We start from the raw sequence: 18,623 nt of genomic DNA on the forward strand, positions 1-18,623 counted from the left end.
CTTCCAGGTTTCGCATTAAAATAGATTTGTACTAACCTAGGTCAACTTTACTATTTAGCCAGAAAACTTTATAACAAGATTTTTTGCTCATTTATGTAATTAATTGCTTACTATATTAAAGAAACAAAAAAATTTTTTCATAATCGATCATATACGATGAATTACCCGCTCTTAAACAGTTATCTAAATGTGCATCCGTAAGCTGTGATCGATATTTAGATTTTAAATATGTCAGATTTGAAAAAAGGGCTTCATAATTATAGGTAGTTCCACAGTATGAAAATATTTTTAGAGCGCATTTTCCCAAAATAGGAAAACTTTCCTCAGTAACTAATTTCCAAATTGATTTATCAACATAATGTGATTTTAAAACAATATCATTTTGCAAATTAATTATTTCCATTTCTAAGTCCTGCATGTTAGTAACATCGAAATAATTTGAAATTTTGGAAGGCAAATCAGGTTCATGAACATTGAATGGATTGACGAAAAATGGAATTACTGATTCTAACGGTAGAAAATCTTGAAATCTCGACGAAAATTCGATTATTAATGTATCAATGGTTTTTATGTACGATGTAGTGTCAAATTCATCAACACTCAAATTTAAATTTTCAATTATTCGTTTGACATTTTGAAAGTGAGACAAGGAATTTTTCAACAAATGCGCTTTTAACAATTCCAACTTACATTTGAAAGAATTAACTGCGCTTATCATATCAGCAATATGGGAATTCTTCCCCTGCAGTTTTAAATTTAATTCATTAAACTTCATCGTCATATCTACCAAAAATCCAAGATCCAACAACCAATTTTTATTTTCCAATTCTTCGTAAACTTCGTTTCTCGAAGCAACAAATTCTTTTACTTGAGGTAAAAGGTTAATGAAGCGTTCAAGAACTTTACTGCGACTGAGCCACCTCACTTCAGTATGAAGAAGTAAGTCTTTAAATTCAGTGTTTTCGTCCTCTAAAAATAATTTGAACAACCTGTGTTGTGTCGCTTTAGCTTTAATCAAATTAATAATTTTGGTAACAATTGACATAATAGGGTTAAAATTAATTGTTTTTGCAAATAACATTTCTTGGTGAATAAGACAATGATACGCAATAAATTTAGGAAATAAAGGATCTTTTCTACATAAATCAATAAAACCGTTTTCCTTACCAGTCATTGCTCGTGCACCATCCGTAGTAATTGATGATAATTTTTGTAAGGGTAACTTATTTTCAATTGCAAACTTTTTGAACAATGAAAATATGTCCTTTCCTTGGGTACGTGCTGTTAACGGAAGAATTTTCAAAAATTCTTCTTTTTTAGAGAAGTCATCAAACACCATTTTAACGGATATTGCCAATTGTGCTGTGTCGACTGATCAGTTGATTCATCCAGTTGTATTGAAAAAAATTCACAGGTCTCCACATCATTTGCTAATTTTGCTTCCAAATTGCTTGCTATTAATTCGATTCTTCTTGTTGCGCAACAACAAGCTGATAATTGTAACATGTTAATAGCTCCCAATATTTCCGTCTTGTTTTTGAAGTCGTCAAAAAGAGAATCAGCCACTACTAGCATAGCTTCTTTCATTATTTCCGCGTCAGTAAAAGGTTTTTTCTTCTTTGCCAGTAAATGTGCAACTTTAATCGATGCTACGGTTGCTGCTTTCGATTGTTGTTTGGGTTTTGTAAAAAGACTTTGTTGCTTTGTAATTGACGATTTTAAGGATAGCATTTTCCTTTTACGTCGTTCTGATTTCAATGGATACTCAGAATTAAATTTGCCATGTAAACTCTTAAAATGTCTTTCTATGTTACTTTTTTTAAGCAACGCAACGCTCTTATTACATAGTAAACATACGCATTTACCGTTGTATTCGATGAAAAAAAACTCTTCTTCCCACTCGGCATTGAAATAATAAGTACGTTTTCTTTTCGATGAGTCCATAATAGGGATGGCATAAACCTGTGACAAACTCTCTTGATCTATGCTCTCTTGTGTACTGACTACTACTGACATGATTGCTCAGTTCATTTCAGTTCAACGCGTAAGCGCGTCACCGTTGATGTACAGTGTACAGTAGATTCTAGGAATTTTAAAATTTACGTTTTGAATTTCTTGTCTAAATTAACAATAGTTTAAGGGCGCACTAAAATTTATTGAAGGGCGCAGTGGCGCCCGCGGGCGCTGCGTTGCCGACCTCTGCTGTAGACTATTAAAATGTAGTGAAACTTAGCCAAATCAAGTTCCATTTTGCGGATGCTGAGGGCAATTTTTATAATCTCTGAACGGAATAGCCATCTAGAAGGGGGGGGTGAGCTATTTGCTCTCTCGCTGTATAGAAAAAATTCTTTGATGCCGAAGCATAATTTCAATTCTGAGATTTATATCCTAAATCATAGCGTCTCAAACCTAAGATTTTATATTGGATGAAAATCACAATGGTTAAATCTTGTAATCACTCCTCTTTTATGTAAGGAGAAAATATATGCACAAATGGTGCTAAGTAAAACATAAAGGCTTGCAAGTTTAGGCATTAAGAGGGACACATCCTTCAGAAACTTGCCTCTCTCCGCTGCCGACAATATTATAAAAGACATACATTCAATGTCAATTAAATGCAATGTCATAAATTATTATTTTTCATTAAGTGTGGTATACCACATAATTCTATTCATATAAAATAACATACAGACTATTGTCTAAAAACCACTTATTCGAAATCAAAGTGACCACAAATCAAGTATTAATCAAAATCGAAAAATTGCATGGATGAAGACTTATTATCAGAACGATGAACAAATGAGAAAAACAAAATAATCCGGTTTGAATTAGCCAGACGACTCTATGTTACTGAAATGCTTAAAATTACATAACGACAAATTCTCTTGAAAAGCCATTGTCTCATAGAACTAATATAAAGAGGGGATGAATGGATGCTCGCAGATATAGAAAGAAGAGAATGCAATAGGGCCTTAGAATTCCAAAGCTGCTTAAAATAACTTGTTCTAAAAAAAAAAATTCCAACGAAAATTGGTATTGAAAAATGTTTATAATTTTCATACTGAGATAACATCATTGATTTTTTCTTTTAGAGCGTTGATTGTTTCCCTCATTTGTGATGGTTTCGCTCATGTATCAGAGATTATTTTATTCTGCCGATAATGGGGAAATTCTCTAATAATGGATCCGTGCGAAACCAGTCAGAAATAAGAAAACCGTACGTGCTAGGAAAGGTAAAAAAAAATCAACGATATTATCAGTACTGTGGAGAACTCTCCATTTCAAAGCTGTAATACAAACTCTGTTGCCGACTGTAATGTACTTATCAACTGTTAAAGTAGAAATTTTTGTGTTTTAATGAAAGATCTTAAAAGATTAGCCAATTAGAAATCAGTTATGAAAATTTGAAAGTTTCATTTAGACTTCTTTTCGGTTGTCAATGCAAATAATGGAAAAACAAAATGAATTATCAGAAAAACATTTTTGAGTTCAAACTAAAGAAGTACGTTTGATAGAGAATAAGGAATAGTTGTAACTTAACTGAAAGTAATAATACCCAGTTGTAATGATTAAAAAATACGTTTTTCTCGAAACGTTTTCACAAAGATACTGAGGAGCTCATTTCTTTTCTTAAAAATTTCTATCAGAAAATAATGAAACAAAGGAAGTTAGAACAATTTTTACCAATTTATCCGAAAGGAACAACTTACTGAAAGCATTAATGTAACTTCCCTATTTGCAAGTGAAAATGCTTGTAAATCCTAAAATTTGTTAGTAAGAAGTGTAGCAAATCACTAAGCATTGTTATTCAATATTTTAAAATTATACTTTCAAAGCTTCTAGTTAGAAAACTGAATATTTTCTGATTCTCTTTCTACAAATTTTTCCGATAGCCTAGTAGTGAATATTGTCTCTGTCATTTCAAAAACGCTTATGGTAAGCCAGGAATACGATATTTCATGAAGGGCTTTTTATTTTGTATTAAATGTTAATTTTGATTAGGGAAAACTTCTGAAATCACTTAAGTAAAATCATTATTCTTTACCTCATTGATCTAAGGAAAAACTGAGGTTGTTAACTTTAACAGGAACATAATTAATTTAAAGATAATAGCAAACGTGGTTATTACCATGGGTTACAAGTCGATTGATTAAGAAATTCGTTTTAGGTCTTTAACGAAGATGATGTAGATAAATATAGCTTTTCAGCTGAGCGTTTGATGTTATACTATAGTATAATTCAAAAGTCACGAAATTGGTTTGAAGGTGATCAAATATTTTCCGCCAAGAAATTATTAAAATTTCAAAAGTTTTGTTTAACCTCTATTATCATGCTGTAGCTTTGTAATATGTTAATCTTGAAACTGCTAAAGAGAGACAAAAAAATTAAGAAGTGCATGTAGCTTCCATTATGTTGGCATTTAGTGATTTTTTGTTAAACATGCAAAGACAAAAGTGCTAAAGTGTGTATCAGCAAAAAATTTAAATTGTGCAAGGGTGGACAAATGTTAAAGAATCATTATTTTTTATTGTTATTTAAGGTAAACTTTAATTGATCCAAGTAGATCAAGTAATTAAATTAACGGATTAAATCCAATTGGTATAATTAATTTCTTATGTAGTGTTCATTGTCGGAATCTCCTGTTGGCCCCATCTGAAATCTTGTTTTCTTAAAGTTGGTAATTTAAAAATTTTTAACAAAGTTCCATTTAAGACATTATTTATGATGAGAAAGCAGTGATGCATTTAAAAGCGGACAATATATAACACATTCAAATTCCTTTACTAAAATTTTTTGTTCGAATTTCCTTAATCGTCATCTAAAGCTTTTGAGTAAATTTACAGTATGAGAGTCCAAAATTAATTAGTTTAGAAAAAAAATACAGCAGATAATATCATTTCAGTTTCAGCCATCAGTTTTATTTTAATAACAGACACGACAAGTTATTAACATTTCGAAAGAGAAAAAATATTCGCACGGCAAATCATGTGCATGTTTATATCCTTTTGTTAAAGAATTTAACAACAGTGATCAGAGAAAGTCACACTCGCCTAGAGTAGGCCTAGAAGAAAAGCATCTTTAACTTCCACACTGACAGTTACATTACACTTTTTAAAATTATTCAGGCAATTTTTAATCTTAATTAAAAAAAAAAAATCTGTCAGTGTTCTCAACTGTACTTTGAAAATAAATCGAATGTGCACAGGGCTTGTAAGAAATATTATCTACAATTTAATTGTTGCTGTTACAGAAACTTAAAGATGCGCTTATGTTGGTCAAACTAAAACCTCACCACACTTGTGGAAGGCGCAAAGGAAATTAGTGAACATTATTAAGATAATATACTAATCGTTTTCAAACTTAAATTGTCCATAAAAGTAGGGGTCCAAAAAATAAATGTCATTGCCATTCTTAATTCAAGAAAGGTTTCTGAAAATTGCCCCATAAATGTTAATAGAATATTTTGAATAAGCTAAATGCTTTCTCTACGTTAGTGGAATAGAGTAAAGTAATCGCCTATTTCTTTCAGGCAGGGCTTAAAGTCTAACTACCAATTAGGTAGTGGGATAGAGTATGTATAAAGATTTCTGAGGGAATCATACGAAAAATTTGGGAAGAAACATGATCTTCTCGTAACATACAAGTTATTGAAGCCCTCTTATTATCACGTAAAAGTCCGTAATATATCACTCTTGACTCCTTAGAAGTACTCATCACCACTCCATGAATGCTCAAGACGAATTTTACTTGAAAAATGGTTCAAATAAAAGTTGTAGAACTAAAACTGCACATCGTTGGAACCATTTTTGAGAAAACTTCCAAAACCAAATTCGTTTTGTGAAGTGGTTTTACCGATTGAAGTAATTTCATTGCTAAGTTGTAATCGGCTTCCATTAAGGTACGCTAATGAAATATAAGTTTAGGCTTCTTGTAATTTTTGATTTTTGAGAGTCTTTTTAATTGATTTTTTTGAGTGTTCACAAACACAATTTTCTAAAAACCGCATTTTTCGATTCAAGAGTATCGAAAGTTTGGCACAATAGCAATTCACCCTTTTACTTTAGAAAATGTAAAAATAAAAGAAAAAATCTGTTACACACACCGGCCGCCATGTGTAGTTGAATTTTTCCAATCTACCCATTGGGAAGTTTCCTTTCTAATCCATCCGACATTAAACGTAACTGTTTTATAATGTGTTTGCTTTATGATGCAATTATTTTATGAATGCTATAAAAACTCATTGGGGCGCTACATTATTGGTTTGTCTCCGATGCCAATTTTACTTCTCACGGCCCAGTTAATGGTTGCTGAAACGTGGGGTAACAATAAAAGACTTTCTCTGGCCATTGGCGATAAACTCTTTTCTCATAACTTAAGTTCTAACGAATTCACGCCCGTTAAATAAAACAAAATTATTTATGACCAATTAAGTTAATAAAAAATTTACTCAGCAGCTAAAGTTTCGGTGGGGATAAAACTGTGAAGGACTTGAGGAGACCCTTTCTTGTTCTAGGCTGCAATAAGTTCGTATTTTAAACATAAACAAAATATTCATTAAAAATAATACCATTGCCCGACATTAAAATGCATACACTGCTTTTATTGTTTTATATATACTAATTAAGGAAGACAGGATTATCTACAATTCTGTTCACAGTAATGAAAAAATTAACAAAAATTATACATGAATAAAATTGTAAAATCCTCCAAAATAATAAAATCTTACCTTCATCATAAGCAGTAAAGTATTAAATACAATAAGCATCATGATGAAATATTCAAATGGCGTTGACACTACAATCCTCCAGATTTTGTACTTGAAACTGTTCCTCTTATTGGGCATATATCGCTCCAAAGGTCTTGCTTGAATAGTGAAGTCAATACAAGATTTCTACAATCGATAGTTTAATTAATAAATTTATTTGAACCATTACTATTAGATTAGAGCAAGCAATAGAAAGAATATTTGATTTATAATTTGTTAAAAGGGCTTCAGTCTATACTTCAGGCATTAGTATTTATTTTGTTTCCAAATTTGCAGCTTCATTAGTACAGCTATGATTTTGCGTTAGAAGATCAACAGTTCCGCCTGTATGATGTGAGATTGCTTTCTAATAAACGAAATGTTTAGAATAATATCGGGTTTATACAGTTTTTAATGATATCCCAAAAATTTCACTTCTTAGACTGACGCCCTTTTCCAAATTGTGCTTCTTTTAATAATCTCTATAAAAGCGAGAGTGAGAGTGAGAGTGAGAGTGAAAGAGAGAGAATATAGAGTGAGAAGAAATGACTTGATTTAAGCGTGTACCCGAACATCTATTACAACAATACCTGATTTTTATCGATTTCACCATCTTGAAGTTCAGCTTCTCCTTGTTCTTGAAAGGTGATAATAATCAAAGCTACGAATATATTAACGAAGAAAAATGGAAATACTACAAAATATACTATATAAAAGATGGACATTTCTATACGGAAATTTTGAATTGGACCCATGTCTTCGTACGTTGCTGCCATAGAATTTTGTAACACCCTAAAAAAAATAAAATAATGTTAAAGCGTACTGCCATTAACTGTTTACATTAAATTTATATTATAAATCATTTGTAAACTTACTGTGGCCAACCTTCCCCTGTTTGAACCGCAAACAGCGTTAACATTGCTGCGGCTACGTTATCATAATGAAAACATCTCGGTCTCCAAACACGCTTTTCCGCTTTTGGCAGTGGACTACCATCTTCAAAAACAAAATACTCACCACTGAAATAAAACTTGTATTAAACGCTTAGTTTATAATAACTGCTCAAAAAAATGTAAAAAAATTTATTGAAACGTACTGGCACTCTGCTTCTGTAAATTTGCTTTCATCGGTGCAGAAGAAAAATTTGCCATTAAACAACTGGACGGCAATGACAGCAAAAATGAATTGGAAGAGTATATACACTATAAGAATGTTAATTACATTTTTTAAAGAATTTACAACGCAGTCAAATACAGCTTTTAATTTGGGAACCCGTTTAATAGTTTTTAGGGGTCGAAGGACTCTAAGGACTCGCAATGATTTGATTGTGGAAAGATTCTGACCAGCGGAACTTCCACTGCAACAAAAAAAAAATTGTTACAAATATAATTCCAAAACGTACAATTAGATCTAGTTCTCAAATAAAATAAAAGAAGAACTATTTTGGAATCTACTGTTACGTTTTGTTTTTTTTTAGTAGCGAAACTTTTTAACAATAGAATGCTACATACTGAGAGAATAATGAAATAAAAATTCTATAGACGTAGTGAAATGAGACGCTAAAAGCTATCACAAAAAGTGCAAGAATAATATTTGCGATAAATATATACGCATAAATTTTAACTTTTATTTTATTTGCATGTTATTTGAATAATTTTCTTTTTAATGTACCTTAGTTCAAACCCTAGCGAGACCGCTGCACATATTACTACAACAGCATCCATAATATTCCAGAATTCTCTTAAATAAGAACCCGGATGCAAAATAATACCCATATCTAAAATCTAGAAAACCAATATAAAGAGTTTTTATTATGAATTAATATTTTTCATTTTATCAAAATATTTATGATTATTTTAATAATTTTTTTAATTTACCTTTAATAACATTTCAATAGTAAAAACTCCGGTGAAGGCATAATCAAAATAATTGAGAATAATATTCCTGGTTGAATTTTCTACAACAGGATCTTCTGCCGCTAGTGCGATACTACTTAACGTAATAACTACCATAATAAAAACATCAAAATATCGCAAATTTACCACCCAATGAGCCAGCGAACGGAGCCTGAAATAAATGCAATCATTGTACTAAAAATAAGAACGATAAAATTAAAACAGATTACCAGCATCATAATAATGTAAATGAAGTTTTTTTAAATGAAAGTCAGAGTTTAATAAACTTTAACTTATTTTCTACCTGAAAATAATTTTTTTTTTTTACTGAATATTTTTATTGAGACATTCTCAAATTCAACTGAAATTAATTTCTCATTGAAATTTGAAGCTTAAGAAATTTTACCAAATTCATCTGTGATTATTTAGCAACCTACTTAAACAACTCAAGTTCAACTTATTTAAGCAACTGTTTTCGAGTAGCCTAATCCTTCTAATGTCAAAAGAAGTTTTACGAAGAGTCTTAACAATTTTGAGTTATTAAATGAATTTTTTTTCCAATGGTTTAAATTCTTCATATCAATAGCTAATTTTCTTCACATTTGGAAATTTAGTTCCACTAGTGAATTTTAATAAATTATGAAGAGGCAAAAGACATGACTGAAAAATTGCACTTAAGAGGAAAGCTTAACATTTTGTTAACTATTGCTCCATTACAACTAACACGTTTTCCTTAAATCCGCAAGTTAGACATTTATGTGTCTTAATCAACATTTTAAATCGCGCTGAAGTACCAAGAATACAAATGTTAAACAGCCTACTACAAAGAAAATTTTGCAACTAATTTCATGCTAACATTATATTTCTTAAACCTAAGTTACGTAAATGGTTTCTACAACACATTAAATAACATTGAAAGCCTAAAAATCTATTTCTCCTGCAGTAAAAAAAAACGATTTTCGGTTAGAATTCCTTCAATATTTTAATTTTAAATCTACGATCTTTGCAAAATAATTTTGAACTAACGGATTTGTAGGGCTTAAAATAAACATGGATGAATATGGCAGCATCGGTTTGGGCCCAGTCAGTTCATCATCAGTATCCGCTTTCTTTTCTTCTTCTTCCTTTTTGTTAACTTTACAGGTAGCGCTGGAAATACATTTATATATTTAAAACGAAGTATTAATATCGAGCAAAACCTTGTATTGTATGTATTCACAGATTCATTAATTAATTATGATGAAATATGGGAAATAAAAAATTATTTGAAGATAGGAAAACAATATACAAACTTAAGAAATTATAATCAATATATTCATTCAATTTGCAAATTTAAAAATTTAGAAAAATAATTTTGAGCCATTTCCCTAAAATATTTATAGAACTGTAACAGCCTCAAAAAAAGAGATAACTTTTGAAGAAAGAGAGAATATTGCTAATTTCAGTCATTATGTTTTATTTTGCCATTTTTTCGACCTAAGGACAGGGACATCTTCAGAGTTATGCTATTGACGATTATACCTTTTTACATTCTTACATGTAGAGTTGGTCATTTCTGTCGTGTCTGTTTAAGTACACTTCTTAAATCGAAAGCTTGGCAAAATAACAAATATAGGCTGAAATTAGTAATATTCTTTCTTCCTTCTGAATTAATGAATCAATCCTAAAGCGATGAACAACACTTTAAAATTTGAAATTTCGTAAATATTATTCAATTTACTCACAAATGCGAACTAGGAGAAGAAGGATTAACATCCACTCTAGGAGGGCTGCCATCTCCTCCTTGTAACGTTTCCATTTCTTTTTCCAATTCCATTTGTTGCTTCTACAAAAAATAAAAAAAGAATTGAAAAATGGCTGGAAAGTAGAACATTTTTTACTTTTTGGCCGTTCAATTCTGTAAATTCTGTAACATTATCTATGGCCAATCAAGAAATATTACTTATCAGACATTTGAGAATATTAATGATTAGAAATTAGTAAATTATAAAAATAAAAATTTTGACTCTTAACGGACCTCTTTGTCTTCCTCTTCTTGTTCTTCTTCAGCCGCAGTCAGTTCCTGAGCATTGGCAAGGTTATCTACGGCGATAGCCAAGAACACATTGAGCAGAGTGTAATTACCGAATAGGACGAGGACTATAAAATACAAGGCGTATATCATGCCACCCTCCTTGTGTCCACCCTGTGATTGTATTCCCTGGTACATCACTTCATTCCAGTCCTCCCCTGTCAGTATCTACACATATAACATACAAGATTATGATTATAGTAATAGTAATAAAGTTTATTTAAATGAACAAAAAAGACCAGATAAAAGATTTTTTATAACAGAACAAAATACTTTAATCGGCATCGACGGTTACTGCCGGAGTTTGAAACAGATATTATCAGCACAATTAAGAAAACAAAGTTACAATAAATAGATGTATATAAATAGAAACATTTTAAATACAGAAAGGACTAAGAAAAAGGAGGAAAAGGGAGAAAATACATGAATTATTTTATTTGCTAAGATATTTTAGGAAATTAAACATCAATGATAAACTATGTAAACACAAAGGCTCCTCTCAGATAAATCTTTTCAATAAATCAATCTTCAAAATAAAAAAACATGCTCATTGTGGAATTTTCCTCTGAACTTCCAAGATTCAGTTGCGTAAAGATCCATTTTCTTTTTAAGAAATAATGTAGAACTGGTACTAATGCCACGATTGGTTAAAAAGATTTATCTTCTAATTAAATAATTAATTAATTTATACCATGATTAATTCATTTATAAATAATTAAGATTTGTCAACGAATGTATTAAATATTTATTATATAGTTAGAAATAAATAATATACTAACTTGGAAGACTGTTAATAGTGCGATGGGGAAGGTATTGAAGTTCGTGGGCGGCGTTCCTTCTGAAAAATTGAACTGGCCTCCGAACAGCTGCATACCGAGCAGCGCGAATATTAGGATAAAGAGGAAGAGAAGGAATAACAGGGATATAATGGAACGCATGGAATTTAGAAGGGATATCACAAGATTTCTTAATGAAGACCAATATCTGAAACAAATAAATCGATTAGTTTTACTTATGAAATCTAATTTGCAGGAATTACAATTACAGGCTGCAATTAGATAGATTTATATATTGGGTTATAATTGACATTAGTCTATACTAAAAAAGAAAATTGAAGCACGTTTTAATTAAATGACATGCCAAAAATTAGCAAATTTTAGGGCACTTTTTAATTTGATTTAATCGCAGTTAATTAATCAATTTTTTTTTAGAAAAAGTGAGCTTCTATTATAAGTTTTGCAAATTTAATTGCTAATTTTAATTATTAAAATTTTTGCAGTTCGAATGGCTCGATCACAAAGTGTGAACTTATTTATATAAACTGCTTGAATAAAATGTAAATTGTACCACATTTACTGCATTAAAAATATTTGAATTAATTGCATCCAGAATGCAAATCAGAAGCAACTTATCTCTATATTCACAATCATAAAGCCAAAACACTCACATTACTCGTACACTATTTTCTTATCAATACGTTTTGAATACCATAAAGGTTTAACAAAATAAGAGTAAAGTGTCTTTCATTAAATGGCGACAAATAAGATTCGTTTAGTTTTGTTAAACCAATTACAAACATATGGTGTGAAAAACTTTCAAACTTTCTCTTGTAGCAATTACTATTAATTGTAATAATTTCTTTCTAATATGATTTTTTCTGAACTATAAATATATTATTATTATTTATTGTTACTTGCTTATAATAATACAATCGTAGCAAAGGGTTGAACCGAGCATTTACAGATATAATACAAAAAAAGACAAATAAATTCACTTTTTACAAACTGAACTATGAATATATATATATATATATATAATACACATATGTATGAAAATTATAACTGCTGATTTTTGACTTGAATGGGCTTCTAAGTGGCCATCTTTCTGCTCCTCTAGTAGATTTTTTTTTTCAGAAAAAAGTTCCAAATCAAAATTATAGTATTATTTTATATAAATACATACTGCCCCCATATTTATAGAACCCAAGTAGAGCAGCTGTTGCAGTGAAAAATTAAAATAAATAAATAATCCAAAAAGACCATTATCATGAGACGAGATGACCATTTTTTCAACACATATATCTTTTTTAGTTTGGTATTATAACGCACTCAATTCTAAACTTCCTAGAAGCTTTTTTAACATCTCATCTCTATTAATCTGTGATTCTTGCTTATCACTAAATAAACACATTTCAACCGAGATTCGTACCTTACCCACATTGGAAAACTAGTCAAATATCTAACCTCGAATTCAGTACTCCTGAAAAAATAGAAAATCTCACTATCCTAAATGAATTCATTCGATATTTACACGAACTGCTGGAGACGAGTAAACCCAATTTTATAATCAAGGTCTGTCTGAAATCGGCATAACTTACTTAACGAGCATAACCAACTCTCCCCAATATTTTCCAAGGGCTGGAAAAATTTAGTTGTAAATATCTGGTATTCTAAAACAAGGACATTCCATATATCGACCAAAAAAACCTATTTTTTAATCCTCAGCAAACTATTTGAAAAACTCATATTGATGTTGTTACAACTGTTTCACGAGTAGTAGCTTTAATACTGATTTCTTCTCGAATCGCATGTAAACTAAACACACATACCTTTTTACTTATTAACAAACCACGTTATCTTTATTTCTTAAAGAAAATTTTAAGTAAGAATAAATTCGACCCTTTGTTTTCCGGAAGAGTAAACTAATTTATCTGGAGAATTCCTAAGGATTCATATGTCAGTTACATCCTCTACACAATTGCATACAGAACTTATTTCTGTTTGCTGAGTGAAGAAGTTGAAAACTAATAATAACTCGCAGTGAATAAGTTGCAAGGTATTTTAGAGAAAATGCTGGTGCTGCGCCTAGTTACACTATAATACACAAAGAATGAACACAGGATGTTTGAACTTCTCTCTCATTTTTTAAAGAAAGTACTAACTACGGAATATGGACATTTCACTGACTGCGAGAAAACATATAAACAACAAAAACAAAAAGTACACCATATTATGTAACATTAACTTTTACATAATGATTGAATTATACATACATCTTTACATATTACACACTCTACTTCGCTACAGCATACTGCATTATATCCAATTACTTGACCTAACCTTTTAACTGGAAGAACATTTTCTTCTTCTTGGTATTGTTATAATTGTTTGTACAGCATGGCATATATTATACCAAGGCAACTGTTCTTATTAAGTCCAAAATTAAATAAAATAACATTTTCTTACTTACCCTTTTGAGCAGTTAAGGTGCTAAGCTTATATTTGTATATCGTTCATACAGTGGCTTAAAGTTAATACACAGTACAATTGATATCTAAAACATCATTACATTAATTCACAATAATACATAGTTCTAAAAGTTTCAGCTTTGAATTTGATACATTATTTGAGTATATTACCAACAATTTTCATGTACTGACACTTAAACAATTTACATATATTGTAACAATTTCCACTTCCGGAATTTATGTAATTTAAATTCATAAATAATTTCTACACTTTTAAAAGAAAAATAGCTAAATCAATTTCTTCTAAATAAAAAATTAGACTTTTTTTCTGATTTGTGATGCACAAATATAAGATGAATCAATGAAAAGGACTGTTATGTTATATACTTCCATATAAAGTCTATAATAATAGTAATTAATTTTTAAATTGCATCTGGATACACATTTTTTATAAATATCTGAAATGGTTTATTCAAGAGTTTTCATAAATTGAATGAAGTGAATACTCTAATTATAAATGGTCTCATCATTGAAATAGCCTTCGACATAGAAATTTAGAATATTTTATTTTTAACATAAAGAGAGGACTTTTGTTCCCTACATTCTAAACCTGTTTGGTAACAAGCTCTCACTTTTTCTTTCAAAATATCACCAAGGATTATCTTAATTCTACTAAGGTTCAGTAAGTTTGAGATACATATTACATAATAAATTAATCTCACTTCACCACTTTTGTTGAGTTGAAATTAGTATTACAAGAAAAATTCAATGTACATTTATTTTGTTCTTGAGTTTATTTTTAACTCAGTAATTGAAGTAAAACATGAAAAATGCAATTGAAAAGCATTTTAACTTTACTCAATGTTTAATTTAATAGCATTTCTGAGAAAATTTTAGAATTCAGAGAAATTGATAACTGGGTGAAATTTCGGCTATGTAGCACAAATAGATTTCATTTCAAAAATATTCACTGTATCTTTACAAACAATACAGCTGATTAATGAAATTAGAACATTTTCCTGTTTGAAGATTGTTAACACAGATCTGGACTTTATCGATAACTAACCAGGTATGACAGGATTTAGCATATCCCTTCAGAAATTTTTACGGCGATAAATAACTGCAAATGGACACATGATCCTTCTCGTCTCCTTCTTTTAGAAGCAGAGTTCTCCTTCCAATATGAGAGTTAAATAACGAGTGTTTTATCTGATTAGATGGTTTATATTAGAGACTATGAGTATTACTATACACCCTCCGATTAAGAGCTCAAAGGGCAGAAAAATGTAAACTTTCTCTAGCAAATATTAAACCTTTAAGGTGTACAATACAATAAAAGATTTGGAAGAATTCCAAATACCTGGCGAAGCACTGTCTGTGGCTAAGCTAGATACTTTGAATTTACCCAATTGAACTTTTTGTGATATTTTATTTCACAGACTCATTAGACTCTAGAGTCTAATCCCATCACTCCTTGGCTTAGCAAATGTTGCATTAATGATTACTTAGAGAGTTATGTAGAGAACAGTGATATGTACTGTGAAATAATGAATTAACAAAAAGAGCAAGTGTGAGATGCAACTTGACATCTGATCCCCAATGCATCCATTTGTACGAAGCTGCTGTTTCGAGGAAACGTTGGGCTTTAGAACTTGTGCAACATTATTATTATTATTATTATTATTATTTAATGATTTAAGGTGCGTCAACATCTAAGATTATTGGCGCCCGGAGCTTTTTTCAGTACATTCCGGACAGTGTTCTCTCGTTACAGACAACACTGTCCATCACCGGACAGTGAGCTGTAAGAAGCTCCTAGGAAGAGAAAATCTAAGGTTCAGCAGCTGGATTCGAACCCGGGACCTCCGCGTGGGAGTCCAGTACGCTAACCGCATAGCTAATCCCTTCCCTAAATTTTAACTACGAGTCGTAAGTCCACATTTTCGGCGATGTAATCTTATTGCTAAAACTGCGATTTTTGTTGTTGTTGTTTTTTTTACATATAATTTTAAACAATTCCATTTTTCATGTATGAATACAGTAATTTTATGAACAAATCTAAGGAATTTCGCTGATTACACTTTTCCACTGGTAAAAAGGCACAGAACACTTACTTTGTAACTTTGAATATCCTTAGGAGGCGAAGAGCTCTTAACACAGAAAGACCGAAGGAACCCGATTTCACTTCCGACCACACGACTTCGAATATTGAACCACTGATCACAACACAGTCAAAACGATTAAAGGCCGATTCGAAATATATTCTAGGTCCGAGTGCATACATCTTGATGAGCATTTCCATCATGAACAGGCCCAAGAATGCGTACTCGGCATAATCTGTAATATAAACAGAGTCAATAAACTGTTATTTACAATATAAAACTTTTTTTTTTATATTATAAAAGAAAATTATTCATTAATTCTCTCTGACAAAATTTCATTAACTATTCATTCGGACATTAGATGATTCTTTCAACAATAAAGTGAGAAATTATTAATTAGAGGAATAAATAGTGAAATAAACAGTAAAATAGAAAATTTTCGCAGTTAAATTATTTCTTAATTTTATGTCTTTCTCTTTTCCTTGTATTAATTCAATTGCTGAAAGCTTAAAAAATAAATAAAAATCGAGGCAATAAACAGTTATAAGAGAAAACCTGTTTTGTGGAAACATTTGGACGTTTCTTAATTTGGATTTTTGTTTTTATTCGTTATGAAGAGAGACGAGAGTTTTGATTTAGTTAATAGAAATACTTAGTAGGAGTTTCTAGTAAACATTAATTTACAACTGAATTATACTTACAAAGAAATTTAGTTAAGTACAATGGTTGACCATAATGTTCAACCGCGACACATACAGTGTTGAAGAAAACTAGAACAATTACAAACCAATAAAACCACTGTGCCTTAACTATATGGCGTATCCAGAACCTGTAACAATAAATTAGTTCATAGCGCATTGCAACAGAAAAACAAAATTATTTTATTAGGACTGATATTAAGAATAGAGAAACCATTAATTATCTTATCTCATCAATTGCCGGCCCTTTTACTTGAAAGATTAATTATTTAAATACTATTCTTACGGAAGTCCCTGTTGGACGGAAGTATATTCAATATTTTGCGTTTAGCTGTACAGTTAAATGAACTCAAGATTTCTGAAAGTACATTTCATCGAAAAAATAAACCCTTGAAAATGAAAATTTGACGTATGTAAATATGATTTTTATTAAAAGATAAAAAAAAAATTCAAATATTTTCATTTCTTAGTTATGTTATTTAATTTAAGGAACTTCTACATCAGAGGTCACTAAGCCTTGATTTTTTTGGTTTAATTTGTGCTTTCTATTGTAAGCCGTAACAGGCTCTCTGAAAGAGCCATCCGAAGTGCAAAAGCCGGTTTCGAATCCAGAAACTTTGTACGTGAGTCCAGATAAGAGAAGAGTGCTTCCACTTAATTATTATGAGGTGCCAAGTTGGATAAACATAAGAAATAACCTTCCTAATTGCTCGTAATAATTAGGTACCAAATCGGTTGAATGCGACCAAAAGGAGTTCCAACTTGATTGTGGGGAGGTAACTACCTAACCGGCAGTTAAACGTAAAAGAAAAGTGGTCCAATTTACCTGGAATTAGGCATCAAGATCGTTAATATACAAGAGAAAATAGCTCAAAAACGTTTTCAAGTCGGTTACCAAAAGGTTCTGTAAATGAGAAAGTGGTACTAATTACTCATCATTAAGAGATATTAAGTTAAAGAAAAAGATTAGAAAAGGGACTGGACCTATGGCCCACGGCACCGCAGCAATGAGTTGAGAAAAAAGGTTCTGGTGAAATAAAAGTTGTCCTAAATATGGTATGAAGTTGGTTCTTAGGATAAATGGAATGTGTTATTAACAGCTTATATATAGGTAGTTCTATTTATAAAAAAAAAAGGGGCTTATTCAGACTAGCTAAAAGTATGACTGAAAAAAAAAGATAATTTAACTGAAAAATGCAGCCCATAAAAGTTTGCCATAAATGTAAGAACTTTATACAACTCTCCGATTCGAAGTGAAAAATGTTCAGTTAAAAATAAAGATATAATTATTTCTTAATACAACTTTGTAAAGATCTGTTTATAATTACCTAAATCTCTTCTCTCCTCGCCAAAATGATACACAGGCACCTTTGTTTTTAACTTTCGATTTTAAATAAGATGCTCTCGAAAAGCCTGAAACATGAAAACGAAAATAAGATTTATAATTCTTTCCTAAGTGTATCAGTTCAAAACTGCATAAATCACACACACACACGCACACACACTCTCATATATATAAAGATATCAACTGTGAAGTAATTATCCTAAGACCTAAGATAATATATAACAAACTGGAATTGTACGAAGCAAGAAATATAAATTTTTAGCTTAAAAAAGAACAAAAACAACGAAGTCGTTTTTTAAAAAAGCATATTAAATGGTGGTATTTGTTATAGTCCAGCCAAATTAGGATTTAACCTCGGAATGGAAGATAAACTTGGATAAATCTTTGTTTTGGCATAATGTTTTATAAAAGTTAGCTCAAGTCTCGTAGAATCTGGTGTACGCGTCACCGGAAATCAGTGGTCAAAGGTCACGAAAATCTTCTTTTTTTTTTGTAAATATATTGAAAAGGAAACATTGCT

At 30.6% G+C, this 18,623-nt stretch overlaps 1 protein-coding gene across 29 annotated transcripts in view; it reads right to left on the reverse strand.

Annotated features, from left to right (window-relative positions):
• The window catches only part of cac (calcium voltage-gated channel subunit cacophony), a 264,871-nt gene that overhangs the window by 40,611 nt on the left and 205,637 nt on the right, over positions 1 to 18,623 (reverse strand). For all 29 annotated transcript variants that reach the window (XM_074130696.1, XM_074130700.1, XM_074130667.1 and 26 more), the window contains 13 exons: positions 18,087 to 18,171; positions 16,762 to 16,889; positions 16,073 to 16,295; positions 11,491 to 11,695; positions 10,658 to 10,879; positions 10,365 to 10,465; positions 9,667 to 9,789; positions 8,623 to 8,812; positions 8,417 to 8,529; positions 7,842 to 8,102; positions 7,621 to 7,764; positions 7,336 to 7,537; positions 6,728 to 6,892 (listed from right to left, as the gene is read on the reverse strand). In XM_074130696.1, the coding sequence (XP_073986797.1) occupies positions 6,728 to 6,892; positions 7,336 to 7,537; positions 7,621 to 7,764; positions 7,842 to 8,102; positions 8,417 to 8,529; positions 8,623 to 8,812; positions 9,667 to 9,789; positions 10,365 to 10,465; positions 10,658 to 10,879; positions 11,491 to 11,695; positions 16,073 to 16,295; positions 16,762 to 16,889; positions 18,087 to 18,171 (2,162 nt within the window). The remainder of the gene's footprint in view (positions 1 to 6,727; positions 6,893 to 7,335; positions 7,538 to 7,620; positions 7,765 to 7,841; positions 8,103 to 8,416; positions 8,530 to 8,622; positions 8,813 to 9,666; positions 9,790 to 10,364; positions 10,466 to 10,657; positions 10,880 to 11,490; positions 11,696 to 16,072; positions 16,296 to 16,761; positions 16,890 to 18,086; positions 18,172 to 18,623) is intronic.

The sequence above is a fragment of the Rhodnius prolixus genome, unplaced genomic scaffold (assembly GCF_049639745.1).
Source record: "Rhodnius prolixus isolate KJV_2025 unplaced genomic scaffold, Rpr scaffold_1, whole genome shotgun sequence".
NCBI lineage: Eukaryota > Metazoa > Arthropoda > Insecta > Hemiptera > Reduviidae > Rhodnius > Rhodnius prolixus.